At 44.1% G+C, this 16,961-nt stretch overlaps 1 protein-coding gene across 4 annotated transcripts in view; it reads right to left on the reverse strand.

Moving 5' to 3' along the window:
• Window positions 1–912: 912 nt before the first annotated feature.
• Window positions 913–16,961, reverse strand: part of kif21b (kinesin family member 21B) — a 55,719-nt gene continuing 39,670 nt past the window's right edge. For 2 of the 4 annotated variants that reach the window (XM_052076236.1, XM_052076235.1), the window contains 8 exons: window positions 14,593–14,729; window positions 14,310–14,490; window positions 13,597–13,761; window positions 12,646–12,763; window positions 12,369–12,539; window positions 8,247–8,446; window positions 7,655–7,778; window positions 913–6,479 (listed from right to left, as the gene is read on the reverse strand). In XM_052076236.1, coding sequence (XP_051932196.1) covers window positions 7,679–7,778; window positions 8,247–8,446; window positions 12,369–12,539; window positions 12,646–12,763; window positions 13,597–13,761; window positions 14,310–14,490; window positions 14,593–14,729 — 1,072 coding nt within the window. In that variant the 3' untranslated portion in view covers window positions 913–6,479; window positions 7,655–7,678. The remainder of the gene's footprint in view (window positions 6,480–7,654; window positions 7,779–8,246; window positions 8,447–12,368; window positions 12,540–12,645; window positions 12,764–13,596; window positions 13,762–14,309; window positions 14,491–14,592; window positions 14,730–16,961) is intronic. The other 2 variants (XM_052076238.1, XM_052076237.1) reach the window with 1 other exon arrangement.

Below are 16,961 nucleotides of genomic sequence, written 5' to 3' on the forward strand. Positions count from 1 at the left end.
GCTTGGAAGATGAATGAAATTTAAAAGAGAAAAAAACCCACATTGTTTATGGACCTTTGGCAGTCGTGACAGCCGCAAGTCATTTTGAATATACTGTCATGCCTCTAGCTCGGCACACCTCCGGTATCTTTAGGCCGGTGCGCCCATTCCTTTTTCTCAAGTCAAGTCAAGGACATACACAAAGCTTGTCCTGAATCCATTCCTTTGAAATCTTGGCTGTGTACTTGGGCTTGTTGTCCTACTAAAAGACGAACTGCTGCTGCAGCAAAGATGACCTTTGTACAACGCCAAAAAAGTCCTTGTTTTATTTTCAAGGAGAAGCGTGCGAAATGATCATTTTCTTTTTCATCACGGGCAACCGATAACCATGTTCGTCCTTAATACATTCAAATAACTTTTTTCAAAGTGGAGGATGACAACCTGCTCCAGTGGATGTTTAACATTTGAAAAAATATATATACTGTATAGGGCGGCCCGGTAGTCCAGTGGTTAGCACGTCGGCTTCACAGTGCAGAGGTACCGGGTTCGATTCCAGCTCCGGCCTCCCTGTGTGGAGTTTGCATGTTCTCCCCGGGCCTGCGTGGGTTTTCTCCGGGTGCTCCGGTTTCCTCCCACATTCCAAAAACATGCATGGTAGGCTGATTGGACGCTCTAAATTGTCCCGAGTTGTGAGCGTGGATGGTTGTTCGTCTCTGTGTGCCCTGCGATTGGCTGGCAACTGATCCAGGGTGTCCCCCGCCTACTGCCCGAAGACGGCTGGATAGGCTCCAGCACCCCCCCGCGACCCTAGTGAGGATTGAGCGGTCCAGAAAATGGATGGATGTATACTGTATATATATTTTGGAATAAGACGTTCACTGTATGCACACAAGGCATTCCAAAACAACTGAAAGCAGTCGCCACAAAGTCATCTCATGTTTTTGTCAACTTATTTATTCTGTTCGGGGGGGGGAACGTTGTATTTGTCATTAAATATTTACTTACACTATATACACTGAGACTTGTTTGTACATGGCTTGCTCACATGCATATTTTCATACGTTACAAAAAAACAAAAAACAAATCCAATAAGTGTACATTTACACTCACGTAAGAATGAGTAGTCTGTGCAATAGAAGGCACAAATGACCTTTGACCCTGCATTCATGTGGCATCAAGTATTGATTTCACAGACATTGCAACGTGGATTATGATAAGAGACGTGTGACTTGAGAGCTGGCGGCTAGCAGCAAAGAAGTAAAGCAAGCCCTCTTGATTGTGAGCGAGCGCGATCCCGGACCGTCATCCAGCCGGAGGAGGCCCAGATGATGAAAAGATTTCTTCTCAGCCGTTCGTGATCGAGTGAGCCGAGACATCCGCGGACTTAAAACAGAATCCCGATTTGTCGGACTGATGTTTGTGCTACACAGACATTGCGATTGTGTAAGGCCTGTTGGCTGAGGCACAAGGCTGAAGTCGCGCGACCGAACCGAGCTTCTAATTCTTGACGGGCGGGAAGTACTAATCGCAGGCTAGCGAATCACGTGTGACTGGCCGCTTTTGGCTGACGATCTTGCAGAAAGACCCGTGACAGCCACTGTGTCATCGATTTCAAATTTGATGGCAACTTGAAATTTTCCTTGCACTTCTGCACTTTTTTTTAACAGAGCTTGATATTAGCCGTTTAAATTATACTGTACTGAGCTTTGGTCATTTTTTTTTTAATCGTTTGGCGGCATAGCGCCTCGAGCGGGTTGGAGGCTGAATTGTATCTAAACAAGACTTTTTTTTTTACTGTTAGCCTGCCAACATGTTTTTTTTAATATTTTAATTAAATGAAATTAATAAAGGTGCCAGTGAAAGACTGGACTTGCACTATTAAAGGTCTGCATGCTGCACTCTCAACATTTACAATACAGGACTGTTGAAAGGCTGACAGAAGGTGTCTTTCTGCGCCTGTGCATTTGACAAATGGCAATAGAATCGTCTGCTCAACCTACTGCAGGTCTAAAAGGCTGTTCTTTGCAGAAGGATTTCAATGCCGTGTTTAGAACGCACAGGCAATGTTCAGTCTAAGACTACGTTTCATACAGTACCTATGTGGACTATTCACAGGAGTGCCTACTTATCGAAAAAGCAGGCAAGTCCTAACTTTCAGTGCATGAAAGTATATCGGGGCCCGCTCATGAAAATAAAAATAGTAATAATTATGACGGTGACCCGGTAGTCCAGTGGTTAGCACCTCGGCTTCACAGTGCGGAGGTACCGGGTTCGATTGCAGCTCCGGCCTCCCTGTGTGGAGTTTGCATGTTCTCCCCGGGTCTGCGTGGGTTTTCTCCGGGTGCTCCGGTTTCCTCCCACATTCCAAAAACATGCGTAGCAGGCTGATTGAACACTCTGAATTGTCCCTAGGTGTGAGTGTGAGTGCGAATGGTTGTTCGTTTCTGTGTTCCCTGCGATTGGCTGGCAACCGATTCAGGGTGTCCCCCGCCTACTGCCCGAAGACGGCTGGGATAGGCTCCAGCAACCCCCGCGACCCTAGTGAGGATCAAGCGGCTCGGAAGATGAATGAATAATTATGACAACAAAGCTACGTTGTACACAAAATGGTTGGGCAGGAATAAAGTAAGCCACTCTTATGGGAGAAAAGTTGAAATCTTATGTGAATAAAGTTGGGACTATGATGACAGGCATCCAGTGGACCCCGCTATTTTGGGGGACCAAAAAAAACTTTTTTTTTTTTCAGAGAGAAACTTCCAGTTGGTGTTTTCCAAGAGCAGAAAAATATAAATAAAACTATTTTAGAAATGGTGAATACATTTTGGGGGGTAATTTAACGAGACTATTTGAGTTTGTCACAATGGTTTTGCCAGGTTGACAAGATCCTCAGTAGTCTTCATTTTTCAGACACATCTGTTGTTTTACTCGATTAAAATTGCAAAAATGTAATCAAAATGACTTTTGGCCGTAAACGACTTCATTCTCTACGTATGACCACCGAGGCCCCAATATGAACAGTCTCACGATAATGAAGTTAGCTTGTTATGACATGACAGGACTGTATACAAAGCGCTCTCGTCGGATTGATATTTCCCTGTAGCTGGGGACAAACTTTGACGGTAATGTCGGCCAGATTAAAAGATTATCTTGATGGGAAGGAAAACTAATTCATTGTCAAAGCTGTGAAATTTCAACAAGCAGGGTGATCCTTTGGAAAATTGGATGCAAAAATGGATGCAGGTGTTCAGCACTGAGGCTGATAATTCCAAATGGGAGACACTGTCATCTCCTCAGACGTGCAATCATTCACTCAGTAACATGAACATAAACATTGCATGTTGAGGTGGGGGGGCGGGGGTTGGGTTACTCACAGTGAGATGCTATCCTCACCAGGTATGACCTAGAAACATGAAAGGTGGCAACTGGGTTTGTTTGGCTAATTGGCACAGACTCAAATACAGTAAAAGGGTCCATTGGTGTAACCTCGCGTTGAAATAAATTCTAAAGAGCGTACCACCCGCACCAACGCCGCAAGCAAGAATCCTGTACCGGTAACACCCCACCCCACCCCCACCCCTAACATTGACACACTTTGGCCACATTTTCAAAAACCTCCTTAACATTTTTTACACCAGAGTAGAGTAAGACTATATACAGAACATTGTATCGATAAAAAAATAAAATAAAAAATATAGAAGTAGTACGAATAGGGTAAGACATGCATTTCTTTTTCAAAAAAAAAAAGGCATTTGAAAAATGTGACCCAAAAAAAAGAAAATAAAAATCACGTCAAGGGATGAGTTCAATACAAACTAAAATGATCCTTCATCTTGTACCTGAGTTTGCTCATCATAGCAAAAATAAAGAAACCAAGAACACCCCTGGTCGGTCACGTCGCGCCACATATTTGCATTCGTAGAAACAAGAATTACAGCGTCATTGCTTTTGGGAGTGTGTGGTAGCAAATTTAGTGCAACACAGGCACCGCCTATTCCACATCCTTGCATCATTTGAAAGGACTTCTCTCATGTACAGGTCACATGAGATTGAGGGGGTGAATTTGGCTTATTTTGCTTGCCTGAAGCAAAAGCATCGTGTCCAAATTTGGGGGATTCGGATGACAAGGTAGGGTGGGGGAGAAAAAAAACACATTTGAACATACACGCAAGAATCAACAACAACAAAAAAAGAGAAAATCCAGTGGAATTGATGTCTGAAGTCTGTGCCCATTTGCTTGGATAAGAAATGTCTTCCTGCCGTTTAATGGAGCGGCAGAAGGATGGAAGGAGGACTTCAAAATCCCTCTCAGTTGTGACCTGCTTTCCACCAGAAAGTCTCTTCCGCAGAGCAGGCGGGAGAAATGTGAGAGCACTAATTAAATTGGCTTCACACAGACTTGAGCTAGCCGGGAAAACGAGGGAGGTGCGGGTGGGGGATGGGCTTCAGTGTGAGGACCAGCAGGATTCACGAGTGCGGGAGAGGAAGCTCAATGACTTGGAGGAACTGATTTTCAAGCTTTGCTGTTGTAGAAAACCCCCCCTTTAGCCTCCCGGTTGTTCAAGTTAACATACATGTAAAGAAGCTATTCGACGAACAGCGATTTGGACAGTGTGACGTCCTCCACTTTGGACATATGGAAAGTGAAATACTTGTTTGCCAAAGTGGTCATTCTATCCCTGGACTAACGGCATCAAGTACAGTGGCACCTCAGCAATTGAATGCCCTAATTCGGAATACACGAAAGCTATTTTGGGGGAGAAGGGGGGATACGCCTCTAAAGTCACACAATAGTTTCATGCAGCTTCTTATGTGATGTCATCGACATCAGACGTCAGAAAAATCATAAACGATGTCGGCTCAGAAGGCGTCTAGGGAATAATTCTGGATCCGGATTTTGCTTTTTCTTTGGCTTTTTGTTTGAGTGACACTCGTATTGCAAAGATAGGCTCAACAACATGAAATCACACCAGGTAAACACATCGCACAAGAATGAAAAGACTAGTGGCTCACATTTTACTTTTTCTTTGGCTTTTTTTTAAACACTTATTCCTATATCGTAAAGGCGGGGGACTGAGTAAGTCTGTCAGTGTTTTGGGAAAAACAGGCCGGCCGTTAAAGTTGCACGCATACCACTCAGTGTAAATCGAGCTTCACATCGAGGTTCATGATTGCTAGAAATGAATTAAAATAAGAACTACATGACGTTAAGTAAACTCGCATCCGCTGAAGTAAGACTCCAACACGACACAGCAAGGGAGAATGAAGAATGAGGCGCCTTCGTTATTCAAGTTAAAGTGCTTTAAAGTGACGATGAATGTTTGGTTGTACGCTTGACTAATAGAAATCAGTAACGCGTCAAGCTCAACCAAAGAGGTCCCACTGTAGTTTACTTGCGAGTCCGCCGAGGAGCACACCCGGATCATCGCAGTCCAGAAGTGCGCATTTAGCATGCTAACTTTATGATCCGTGTGCGTTAGCTTGATTAGCATGATCGGATCTAAGACAATTACTGGATATTCTCGACGATGTGAACGGACTGAGAGGGATTTTTGTACACTTTACGTATGGGGAGGAAGGGTGGGGTGTGGAGGGGGGGGGGGGGGGTTCATGTCAGGGCCCTCAAGTCAGTACTGTATAGGGTGGGACCAATCTCGCCCTTTAATGAAAGCACCGTAGTCTGCTGCGGGCGTTTTATTTTCATTTTTCTGCGGTCGTCAGGACTTCTCGCACAAGATAATGAAGTCTAGTGAGCTCCTCCAGGGGCAGTATCACTTCGCTTGTGCTAGTGGACGTGTGCTTTCCTGTTTGCAAGGTCAGCAGCGAGACAGGCAAAGCCACCAGAGGACACATTTACAGACATAAAGAGCCAGACATTTCCAGCACCAGATTTTTTTTTTTTGTGCAAAGAGACCCATAAAAGGTGTTCTCACCCACGTGGAAAGCACAGTCTAAAACAAATGAGGTAGGGAAAATAAAAATTACTCGACTTGTTGATCACCACAGAAACTCGGGTGATTATAATAATTAAGAGGAAAAACCTGGGGCAAAAATTGAGAGGGCTAGTTGTGTAACAGCGGGCTACGAATGATGATGACTTGATTGTTAAAAGTATAAAAATCCTTTTTGGAGGAACTGAAGGTATTTCCAGAAATGTTTCATATGTATTTGAATCCCCCCCCCCCCGGACCGCCGCTTCCGCTCAAAACAGGAGGGGAAACAGCGCGGCACTCGCCATTTTGTTACGATGAGAAAAAAGGTCCTGCCAAATGCGTCTGCAAGATGCATTTGCATTGTCTGAGTGGCATCATGACAAATGGCACTTTCAAGTTTCAAATGAAAAAATAAAAATAAAAAAGTTTTCACAGTGACCAATAAAAGTGGGTTGCCTTGGTGGTGGGCGTGAGAGCCACACGAAAAAAAAATGGTCAAGCGCCGTCCGTCACTTGCGTTGTCACCTCTTCCTCCACACCTTTGACAGCCAGATCTTCACCGTCTTGTCACTGCACACAAGACACGGTGGGGGAGGAAGAGAGATGTGAGGCGTTTTCAGGGAAGGGAGGGGGAGCCAAAGGAAGTCAGGAAAATACGAGAGCAAGAACATCACACATGCAACGCGAGCTTTTTTTTTTTTCACTTTTCCAAAGTTACTTTCAAACAATGTAGGAAGGTTTTGTTTTTTTGTTTTTTTCGATTCTCTTTGTGAATTAGCACCCACTTTATCAAATTCCCGTGTACTTTTTAGGCTGTGTTCACAACTGCAAAGTTCGGTTTCGTGAAAATAAAATGGTGCGAATGCTCTCATCTGAACTGAACTTGGTGGGTGAAACAGACAAGCCGTTTGAGACACGGTGAAGACGTGGCTTACCTGCTGGCAGTGTGTTCATGAGCACAGCAGAGCATTTTGTTTCAACTTAAAGCAGGGATGGGCAAATTAAATGATGATAGTGGGGCCATTTTTTTTGGGTGGTCCCACAAAAATCAACTCACACCAAATGTACTGTTTGTCCCGCATGTGACATGAAATCCGCAATGTCATGATAAGGCTGCCGTAAAAAAATGCCCGGCGCATCAATGCCATATTAGCCATCTAGTGGTGAATGGTGAAAACCATTTTCTAATAATGTCAACACCCCCCAGCCACCCACTGATAAACTGCCAATTCACATTTCCCAAGAAACACATGGCTTTGTTCCACACCCTAAAAAAAATGCAAAAACATGTTTGTTTGTTTTTTTAAATCATGAAAAAAAAAGCTCCTGAGTCCAGGAGACACAAAAGTTGCACGACGCTTGCGTGCTCTTATTTCCATTCCAACTTTCAGTCTTTGGAGCTTTACTCGACAGGGCTCCCTTTATGGTTGTTAATTGGAATTTACTTTTAAGCCAATGCGAGTTGCAGTGCCGGGAAAAGAATCATAATTCCAAATAATTGGTGGAGGAAGACAGGGCTGACAATCGCAATGAGTTTTTGTGTTGAAAAGAATTAAAATGTGCCAGAGGGGAAGCCCAACCCTTCACAGTTTGTTTTTTGTCTGCGTGGATTGTATCACAGTACGTTAGTTGTCACTTGTACAGCGGCGTAAACCTCGTGCGTAGTAGCAGGAGAACAGAAATAGGTCGACGAAAAGGAAGGAAATCAAGCGCTAGGGCGGGAAAAGGAAAGGATAAGAAAGTACCAGAGGGAGGAGGGAAGGTGTTTATCATGGGAGGCTGGTAGCTCGGCCCTTGATGGCGAGGACCCGGCGAGGAAGACACGGGGTCAAACCAGGCACATAGTTCCATAATTTCACCCTGCAATCACTGCGGTCATCCCGGAGGAAGAGTTTTGAGACAAACAAGTTGTTGTCCGGTAGGATTGAAGTGGCGGTCGAGTAGAGGAGGAGGACGAGCACGAGGAGAAGACGGAAAGCAGAAGGGGAGATCGTTAGCCGAGGTGCTTGTGAATAAAAGTGAATGCCTGCGACGTCGGGCGTGAGGAGCTTTGCTCAAACCGTTTAAGAAAAGCATAAATCATTACAAAAATCTAGAACCATCGCCTGAAACTGTCAATGACAGGAAAAATGTTCTCCTGAATGATTTCATTGAAACTTTTTTTCCATCAAATTATTTCTGACCGGGAGATTTTTCTATCCCACAGTGCAGGGTAAGGGGGGCTGCTTTGAACGCAGGCTTCAGAAAAAAAAAATCGGGTCCTTTTCCAACAGAGTTGATTGATTGCAGACTGTAGTAGCTCCTGAGTGATATTCATGCAGTCGGAACCGAAGTTACCTGGACGCTGTGAAAATCTGCCTGGAGTTGGTACAGATGGCATTAATAGGGCTGTCGTGTCCTTTGACTTCTCCGATGGGAGTAAAGTTGTCGACGTTCCACACCTTCAGCATGCCGCCCCGACAGCCACTGAGCAGCAACGGCCTCCCCGGGACGTAAGCCAGAGCGCACACCCAATCTTTGTGGGCGATGGGGATTTGCTGTTGGGTGACAGTAGAGCGATGCCGAGTCAGCAAAAGTTTCTCGGTCGACGGCAACACGGAGGCAAGTCGTAATTCCTAAGGTGCGATTATTAGACTCTCAAAAGCCTATCTCACAGTGAGCATCAAAGGGAGAATTTTATTTTTATTTTATTTTGCCTTGCATGCTTCTTCGGCCCCTCAAAAGAATTGGGCAATATAAGCACAGTTTGAGGTCCACAGGCGAAGTTATTAGCACAAATCAGTCACGAAACCACATGAGCCACCTCATGTACAAAATGATAGTCCCAAAGACACAAACCTCAAAGTAGCAGGTGCCCCCCCCCAAAAAAAGGCAAAAACCCCTGAAGTTCTATATTTGTTTGTGCCTTGTTGAACCTCATTGGTGCGCAAGTGGCAGACAAACTTTGTCTCATTCCACTTTCAAAAACTCCGAACAGCCCACAGGCATACCTTCTGCAATTTTCAAAGCGTTACTAAACAAAAATAGTTTCCTTTTTCCATGCAAAGAAAAAATGATATTCCACCTCTCCAAAGACAGTCCGTAGTCTGTGTGTGTGGTTTTTTTTCTTTCTTTTCTCTAATTTCGCCCATATGTGGTCTCTGCAGAGTCTGACACATTTGGAACCAACTACCACACGCTGACAAAAATACCTGGCAAATGGCAGTCGTGTAGAGAGAATACTTGCCCTGGAGACTTTTTAAGTAAAAGTGCTGCAGAAAGATCCGGTTGAACCTTGCCTGAGCTCAAAACGAAACGCGATACAAACATCTAAAATGCAGGCTTCAAAAGGGAAAGCACACGACGGAAAATAGATTATTTTTTTTAAATTGCTTTTATGCAAATTGTTGTGTCTCTGAAGAGCCTGCCCATCCATAAAGTGTGAATTTAACCAAACAATTAAATGCTGTTTGCGGAAAATGTGCCTGTGAGCCAGGAAGTCGGCCCACCGTGAGCTCATTTCCGCAACACCCTCATTCAATCAACTTCCTCATGTTGTTTGGGATCGGCCCTGCTCAAATTGGAGGTCTTACAATTTTTGCTCCGGGTCGGAGATGAGATCTTGCCCCGAGTGGAGGAGTTGAAGTACCTTGGGGTCAATTAATTACATCAAAATGTTCCTGCAAAAAAGTCGCCTGTGACAATTGCAGTGTTGTTGTTGTTTTTTAAATGACAATGACACTTGGAAAACCAAGTGTCGGGTCGCGGGGGCAGCAGCTTTAGCAGGGAAGCCCAGACTTCCCTCTCCCCAGCCACTTCTTCCAGCTCTTCCCGAGGCATTCCCCGGCCAGCTGGGAGACATAGTCTCTCCAGCGTGTCCCGGATCATCCCCGGGGCCTCCTGCCGGTGGGACATGCCCGGAACACCTCACCAGGGAGGTGTCCAGGAGGCATCCTAATCAGATGCCCGAGCCACCTCATTTGGTTCCTCTCGACGTGGAGGAGAAGCGGCTCGGCTCCCGGATGACCAAGCTTCTCACCTAATCTCTTAGGGAGAGAGCCCGCACATCCTGCGGCGAAAACTCATTTTGTCCGCTTGTACCCGGGATCTCGTTCTTTGGTTCACGACCCATACATAGGTCGTGACCATAGGCGAGGGGCAGAACGTAGATCGACCGGTATATTGAGCGCGTCGCCTTTTTGGCTGCACCGATCCGCCTGTTGATCGCTCGCTACCGTGGAGATGTGAAACGTATTTCAAGCTACTGTGTACTTGTATTGCGGGTCTTGGAAGTGCACTCGGGGAGTGGAGCTTTTTATGTGCTCACTGAACTCATTATTGGGATCAGCAGAGGGTTGTCAGTGTGAGATGGGTTCTATAGGTCACTTGCTCTCTATTCGGACATAAACTGAAGAACATAGTGGTGGTGAGCTAGTGCCGAAACCCAGAAAATCCCCCGGAAGCCAAAATGGGAAAAAGTGTGAGACGTCTCAAGTCGTATCAAAAGAATGAATACCTACGAAAAGAATTGACTCGGTTTCTGTAATACGTAACGAATCTATATGTAAAAGCTCTTTCACCAAACTTACGTTTTTAGTGCTAAAATATATATTTTTATGTTCAAATGTACTCTCTTCTATCAAAAGCGGATATTATCTCTTCATGAATCCATGAACAGAAAAGAAAGACTTTCAAGTTGCTGAAATTTTATGCTTGATTCATTTCTGACATCTCAGAGGCTCACTGAGCCGCTTCAAATTGGGTGCGAAATGGTGATTTCCGTTTGAATTTCTCTTCTCTTCTGTTCAATGTGAGTTTTGGTGGAATTGAAAGGCATTGAAAGGGCAAAGGCATGAAAGCATTGGTATGAACGCATCGTATTAAAGCTTTGCATGCTGGATGGTCGCTTCTCATTTTCATGAGCGATGGTCTATTAAAATTGTTTAGCACTTTTATCTTTTGAACTGGAAAGGGCATACCATTGCATCTTCAAGGCCAAAAGGAGTACAAACTTTGCAAATTGAAATTACACCCACACACCAAAAAAATTATGATCTGGATGCTTCACTGACCAGTGCGTAGAAATATTATCTGCTGACCAAACGACGGCACAGAAAACATCAGATGGTGTAGCGGAACAAATAAAAGATGCCGATGCAACGTTGCGTCAACCCAGCAACCGAGCGGAACTACAAATGTGTCTGCACGCAACTGGTTTGTAAAGTATATTTACATTTGCATGCGGCATTTGGGAAGGGCTAGCATACTCTGTAGATTAATTACAAACAAAGTGCTTCGTTGATTCCCACGAGGTTGCGCGCTGTGCTTTTTCCGCAGAAAAGTTGAGAACAAAACAGCTCCTAAAGGAGGCGGCGTTTCCAGAGCTGCAATACGCAATATTGTTTTATACCCGGGCGCTTGCAGTTGGATGCAATTTCATAATTAGACAAGAGGCTGTAAAATTGATCGTATTGGCTCTTCGGCAAATGAGGAAGAGGTGAGACTCCACGGACCACAGCACAAACCCGGATTTAAATGAGTCTTTGAACAGCACCTTGCTTTTCTTATTTAGTCTGCTGGGACAAATAAGAAAATATGATTGAAGGTGGAAGTAAAAAACACATTTTTTTTTACTTATTAAAAACCTGACAACGTGCTGCTTAATATGCAAATGAATGTGCATGCAAATGAAGTCTACCCACAAGATGCAGCGGTATGCATTTTTTTTTAACATCGGCAGGCAACAGTCGATACACAAGAGACGCCGCAGAAGTAAACACGCTCGCGCACAAAAGCACACACACACACAAACTTTCCTCTGTGAATCTTATGCCCTGATGTTGACATACTTTTCTTGCCACTTTAAACATGACTCACCAGCACCACGGAGCGAATCTCGTGCACAAATAGGCAAATGAAGGAAACGCGGCAGTGATAGGGAGCCTTCTCAACGCCCAGCGACACTCCTCACATATCTCATGGAGAAAAAAAAATAACGCACATGCTGCCAGATCAACTCGAGATCTATGGTCATGCCGCAGCTCATTAAACTCGCAAGCCGGACAGAAGGGCAATGTTGCTGGACTTCAGTCATTCAGCATGACCCACTAACCCTTTGCTATGGAAGATAGAGAAGCATCTTGCAAAAAAAAAACAAAAAACAATCAAACAAACAAAAAAGCAGCCTGTGATTTTTCAATCTGAGAAACGTCTGCGCTCTTTTCTGGAGGTCTTCAGCTTCATCACAACCCGTTAATTGTTCAAGGCCCATAACTTGACCAAAAGTGTGAATATGTATTTTGAATGGGTTTTTTTCTGGCTCCTTGCGCATCAGTCACATGTAACCTCGATTCCCCACCGCACCCCAACTTGTTCTAAATCTTGAGTGATGCTGCATCGTGCTAGACGCATTCATTATTCAGCTTGCATTCTTCTGAAACAATGGGCCGGAACACACACAAACACGCATACACTGCACACCTGGCTGAGCTCCTGCTGCTCCAAATCCCATTTTTTGATCCCGTTGTCTCTCGATCCACTGAACAGTACGTCTCCCTGCACAGCCAAACACTCGATGCCGTCGTAATGTGGTGGCTCAAAGTTATGAGCTGGGCCAACGTTACCCGCCGTCCCCTCTGCCACATCAAATACCTGTAGATGGAAGCAACAAGGCACCATTCAGTATCTATAACTATTCTCCTGACAGTGTTACTAAAAATCAGATATGGTCTGAACGGTGTGTCTTCATGTTAACTACCTTCACATAATGATCTTTCGAGCCAGTGATGACTTGGTCTTTGCCCAGCAGAGACTGTCCCACCGTCAAACACATTACAGAGCCAATGTGGCCCGTCAGCTTGCCCATAGCTTGCATCCTAAAACGCGCGCACACATGTCGAGAAGTTGATTTTCAAAGAACCACTTTTCAATGAACAGAGACATTTTCCATTTCACCAAGACGCCCGCCAGAGCCGAATGAGAAGCCGAACCGGAGCCCCCGTCACGGAGGCCGAGATGAAACAAACAGGGTGTTTTGTTAAATGCGTTTTCATCCTGGCGGAATTCCTACACATCAATAAATGGTACCAGCATTTCTGTCTGGTTTCCCTACATCCCTCAAGAACAATAAAAATGAACAGGAGAATGTTGGCACCTTCCCCCAAAAAAAGGCTCGGCCTGTATCTTTTCACAAGTATTCTGCAGCCTTTTTTAACTCTTTTATGCTGAAACATCGTGCTTGCAGTTAATGTCTGATTTATGTCTGGCATCATGTAATCAATACAGAAAAAAAAGCATAAACTAAGAAATACATGAATTAATGATGAACGTGTCCCCCATGTGTATTGGCAAAGGAATAAATCAAATCAAAAATAAATGTCAATCCACATCAAAATGTGTCAGCAAAGGAACATGTGGTACCATAACATGGATGGTCTGATTCTGAAAATATTACAGCAAAGCATGTCAACCTGAGTCAATTTCTCTGTGGGAATTGGTGGCGTACTCAATAGAAGAGAATCATTTTGTTAATCAAGTGCGAGTATCACAAAAGCATACAAAAAGCATGAAGGAGGCATCTAAAGTCGATAATAGTCAACACTGGGTTTTCAGTCTGCATACAAAAAAACAAAACGATTTTTACAAAGAGCTCACACATGCATGGATGAATAGCAGTCCACTAATAAACAAACAAAAGAATGCACTGCACCTGTTGAGATCCCAGATGCGAACGGTGTTTCCAGTCGCGGCATACAAAACACATCCCGATGGGTTGAGTGCAATCTGGTTGATCTGACATTCGCCGTGTGCAAATGTTATTGTGCGGGTGGTGGCGCCGGCGCACGCGTCGCCTGACACTACTTGTCCGGATGAACTGGAGGAAGGAAACAACAAAAATGATGACAAAAACAAAAATGAAATTGAGGAGGAATAAAAAATTAATGTGCACAATGTCACGAGAATAATAATTTTGCTGTCTGGATTTAAAAAAACAAAAAACAACAACAACAACAATCCAACTTTTTTGGGAATCGAACGCTGCATCCCTGCCCTGTTAGGCAGATGTGGTAACCAGTCACCCGCCGTGTCGCCCTACTTTAATATCCATTATTTTCCATGGCAGATTCATAATGGAAACATTCATCGCAGCCTCGAAACAAAGAATTATGTGTCCTTGTTGTTTTATGCCATCTTCTATAAATCGCGAAGTGCAAGTACCTTGATAACATTCCGAGGTCGAAACAGAAATACAATGTTTTCTTTCATTTGCAGCCAATGGCAAAACCTTGGCCGAGGTCTTCATATTTCCTCTTTTTCGCTGCCCTTTACTGAGCTCATATTAACATTTGCCTCTGTGCCTTTGCAAATACTGTATTTATCGGCTCTCCACTGTATGTGGCTGGTTGAGGGGCGGTCACTTACGTGAGGGTGCGGACGCATTTAGTCGAATCTCGTATGTCCCACACCTTGATAAAAGACGTCGAGACTGAGAAGACCAGACCCGAGGACGGGCAGTATTTGACCGACACCACGTTGTTGGGATGGCCTTTGAGCGTGGCGATCTCCTGACCTGTCACTAGGTTCCACATCTTACAAGTACGATCTGGAGGAATATATTAAGACGAGTACGCATAGGACAAGTGTTTCCAATGGATTCATTACCAATCGCTGACTTTTTTTGTCAATGCGTTGGTGACGTGTGTACCTTTGGATCCGGTGAACAGCAGCTCATCTGTGGCGTCCACGCACAGGACTGGCTTGGAGTGGCCCTCGGCTACAGACATACATTGCAGGGGGGCTGTCCGACCCCCTTTCACACCGCCGATAGGATTGATAACGCCCCTAAAGAAAATAACAACAAAAACAAAAATCATTCGCTGTGTGACTACCTTCAGGCAAAATGAGAGTATATGCTCGCTCCTACGTTTCCACAGATGGAAGCACAACCAAAGGCAAACATGCTTGTTAAAAAAAAAACAACAACAAATATATATTAAATATATTTTAAATTATAAAGCCAATAAAAATTATACACCTGCACTCCAGAACGAAAAAAATATATATTGACATCCAATTTGAGAGCTTCATCAATAATTCTGCTCTGACAAAAATACACAATCAAGTTTAATAAATGTATTAAGTTCAGCTCGGTTGTATTTAACTGAAGTACTATGGGAGTTGCGTCCAATTCAAAACTCATTTTAAAACATTGATTAAGTTGTCTTATTATTAAGTCTTATTTAACGTCTGCACAGTACACTTTGATTGAATCGGGGGTTATTTTTCAAATATTTAAGCGTAGTATTCATGTTCAAACTGCAAATAATGTTACAATGGCTTATAAAAATATCAAATTTACCTTTCAAGAATAAAACCTCTGCTTGTTTTTTGATGGACTCTTGGTCTTAGTACACTACTGTATTTTATTGTTGGAAAGCAGAGAGCTGTTACATGGTGTCAAATGTTTGAGAACCATTGCTCTAAGCGGTGCCGGGTCTTAACGTGCATGTTTCTACTGTCGATTATGTGATTCAGGACACATGCGGGAGCGCAGTCTCCTTTTTTTTCCCCCCCCGTTTGTGTCTTCAACCAGCTTCGAGGCAGAATACATCGACTGACCACCAATTCAGGTAGCCCCTCGCTCTGTTGCCCGAAGACAGCTGGGATAGGCTCCAGCACGCCCCGCGCCCCCTGTGAGGGTAAAGATCGGTCTATCGATGGATGGATATATTTGCGGGGTGTTACTACAGCTCTTGCATTGGCGGTCATTGTTTTGTGCAGGTGCACCGAATGATGCAGCCATTGAAAGCACACACTTGAGACTGATCTCTCCCGCTCCCACTTTATTGTCTGTTCTGTAAAAGTCAAATTCAAGTGTTTTATGGGAAGAAGCTCTTTGCTAGTTAACCCACTTCTTCGCTCACACCCAAACATGCCATCATTAACACTGCATGAAACATACGGTCTTTGTACGTTATATGCCCCCCACCCTACCCCCCATGTAATGCTGACAGTCCAGAGTCGAATAAATCCTGGAAAGAAGTCAGCAGAGTGAGGCAAGTGCAGGGAGATGGTGAAGGGGAAGGGAGAGATTGTGAGAAAATTGGTCTCTGGTGGGCTTTCTAATAACACTAGTGGGGCCTGTGTGCGTGTGTGAAGTGCATGAGGATGAAGGCGGGGATCAACAGTAAGCGCGAAGAAAACATTGAACAGTGCCAGTTGTTTGTCATTCTGATATGTGTTTTTCATTTGTTGTCATCTTGAACGTTTCACGAGTATCTGATTTTCACGTTCCTTCCTCCTTCTATGCAGAGATCATTGCTTCTGCATAGAATGACATATTTTTTTTCCCCATTGGGCGATGCGACTGGAGCTCTGTGAATTCTGCCCAGCACAATTGGCATGTGTTGAATAATAATAACAAGAATAATAAAATTGGGAGAAATTCTGTTGATCTGCGTTGCTCTGTCAGCAAGGACTGCATGTCCCTGTGAAGAATGACTTGAGTCATCTGTGTGATTTTACATGTTGGTGTTGAATGAGAAATTGGAAGATTAAAAAAAAAGTCCATTATTAGAAAGAAAGAGTGCTAATCACACTTTTCCTGGTATGTGTTCTGCTCAAATGGGCGGTGCCATATTTTTTTAAATATAAAAACGCAGCTGAGCGAACAGCTTTTGAGGGGGGGAAGAGAAACGCAATTGGTATGAGACACAAATGCACACACATTGCTTTCTATTGCATTAACAAACCAAATCAAAATGTTAGTCATCAGTCAGCCAAAAAAGGAAAGAGTCACATGAAACAAAAAAAAAATGCAAGTCCAGCTTGCAGAAGAAAAAAAACCCTCACTACATAAGGTGACATCATGCAACAACCAAACACAGCACCTTTGTTCACCACCTCCATCGGATGGGGGCACGTTTCAGGAAGAAAGAAATTTTTTTGGCCCCCTCCACGTCAAGGGCGGACATTGAAAGTACTATTTTCTTGAGCCTCTGTTGGCCTTGGTGCCTCAGAATCCTAATAACCCCCTGGCCCCCCACCCCTTACACACACACACTCTCCCCTTAT

This window comes from Hippocampus zosterae, chromosome 9 (genome assembly GCF_025434085.1).
Source record: "Hippocampus zosterae strain Florida chromosome 9, ASM2543408v3, whole genome shotgun sequence".
NCBI lineage: Eukaryota > Metazoa > Chordata > Actinopteri > Syngnathiformes > Syngnathidae > Hippocampus > Hippocampus zosterae.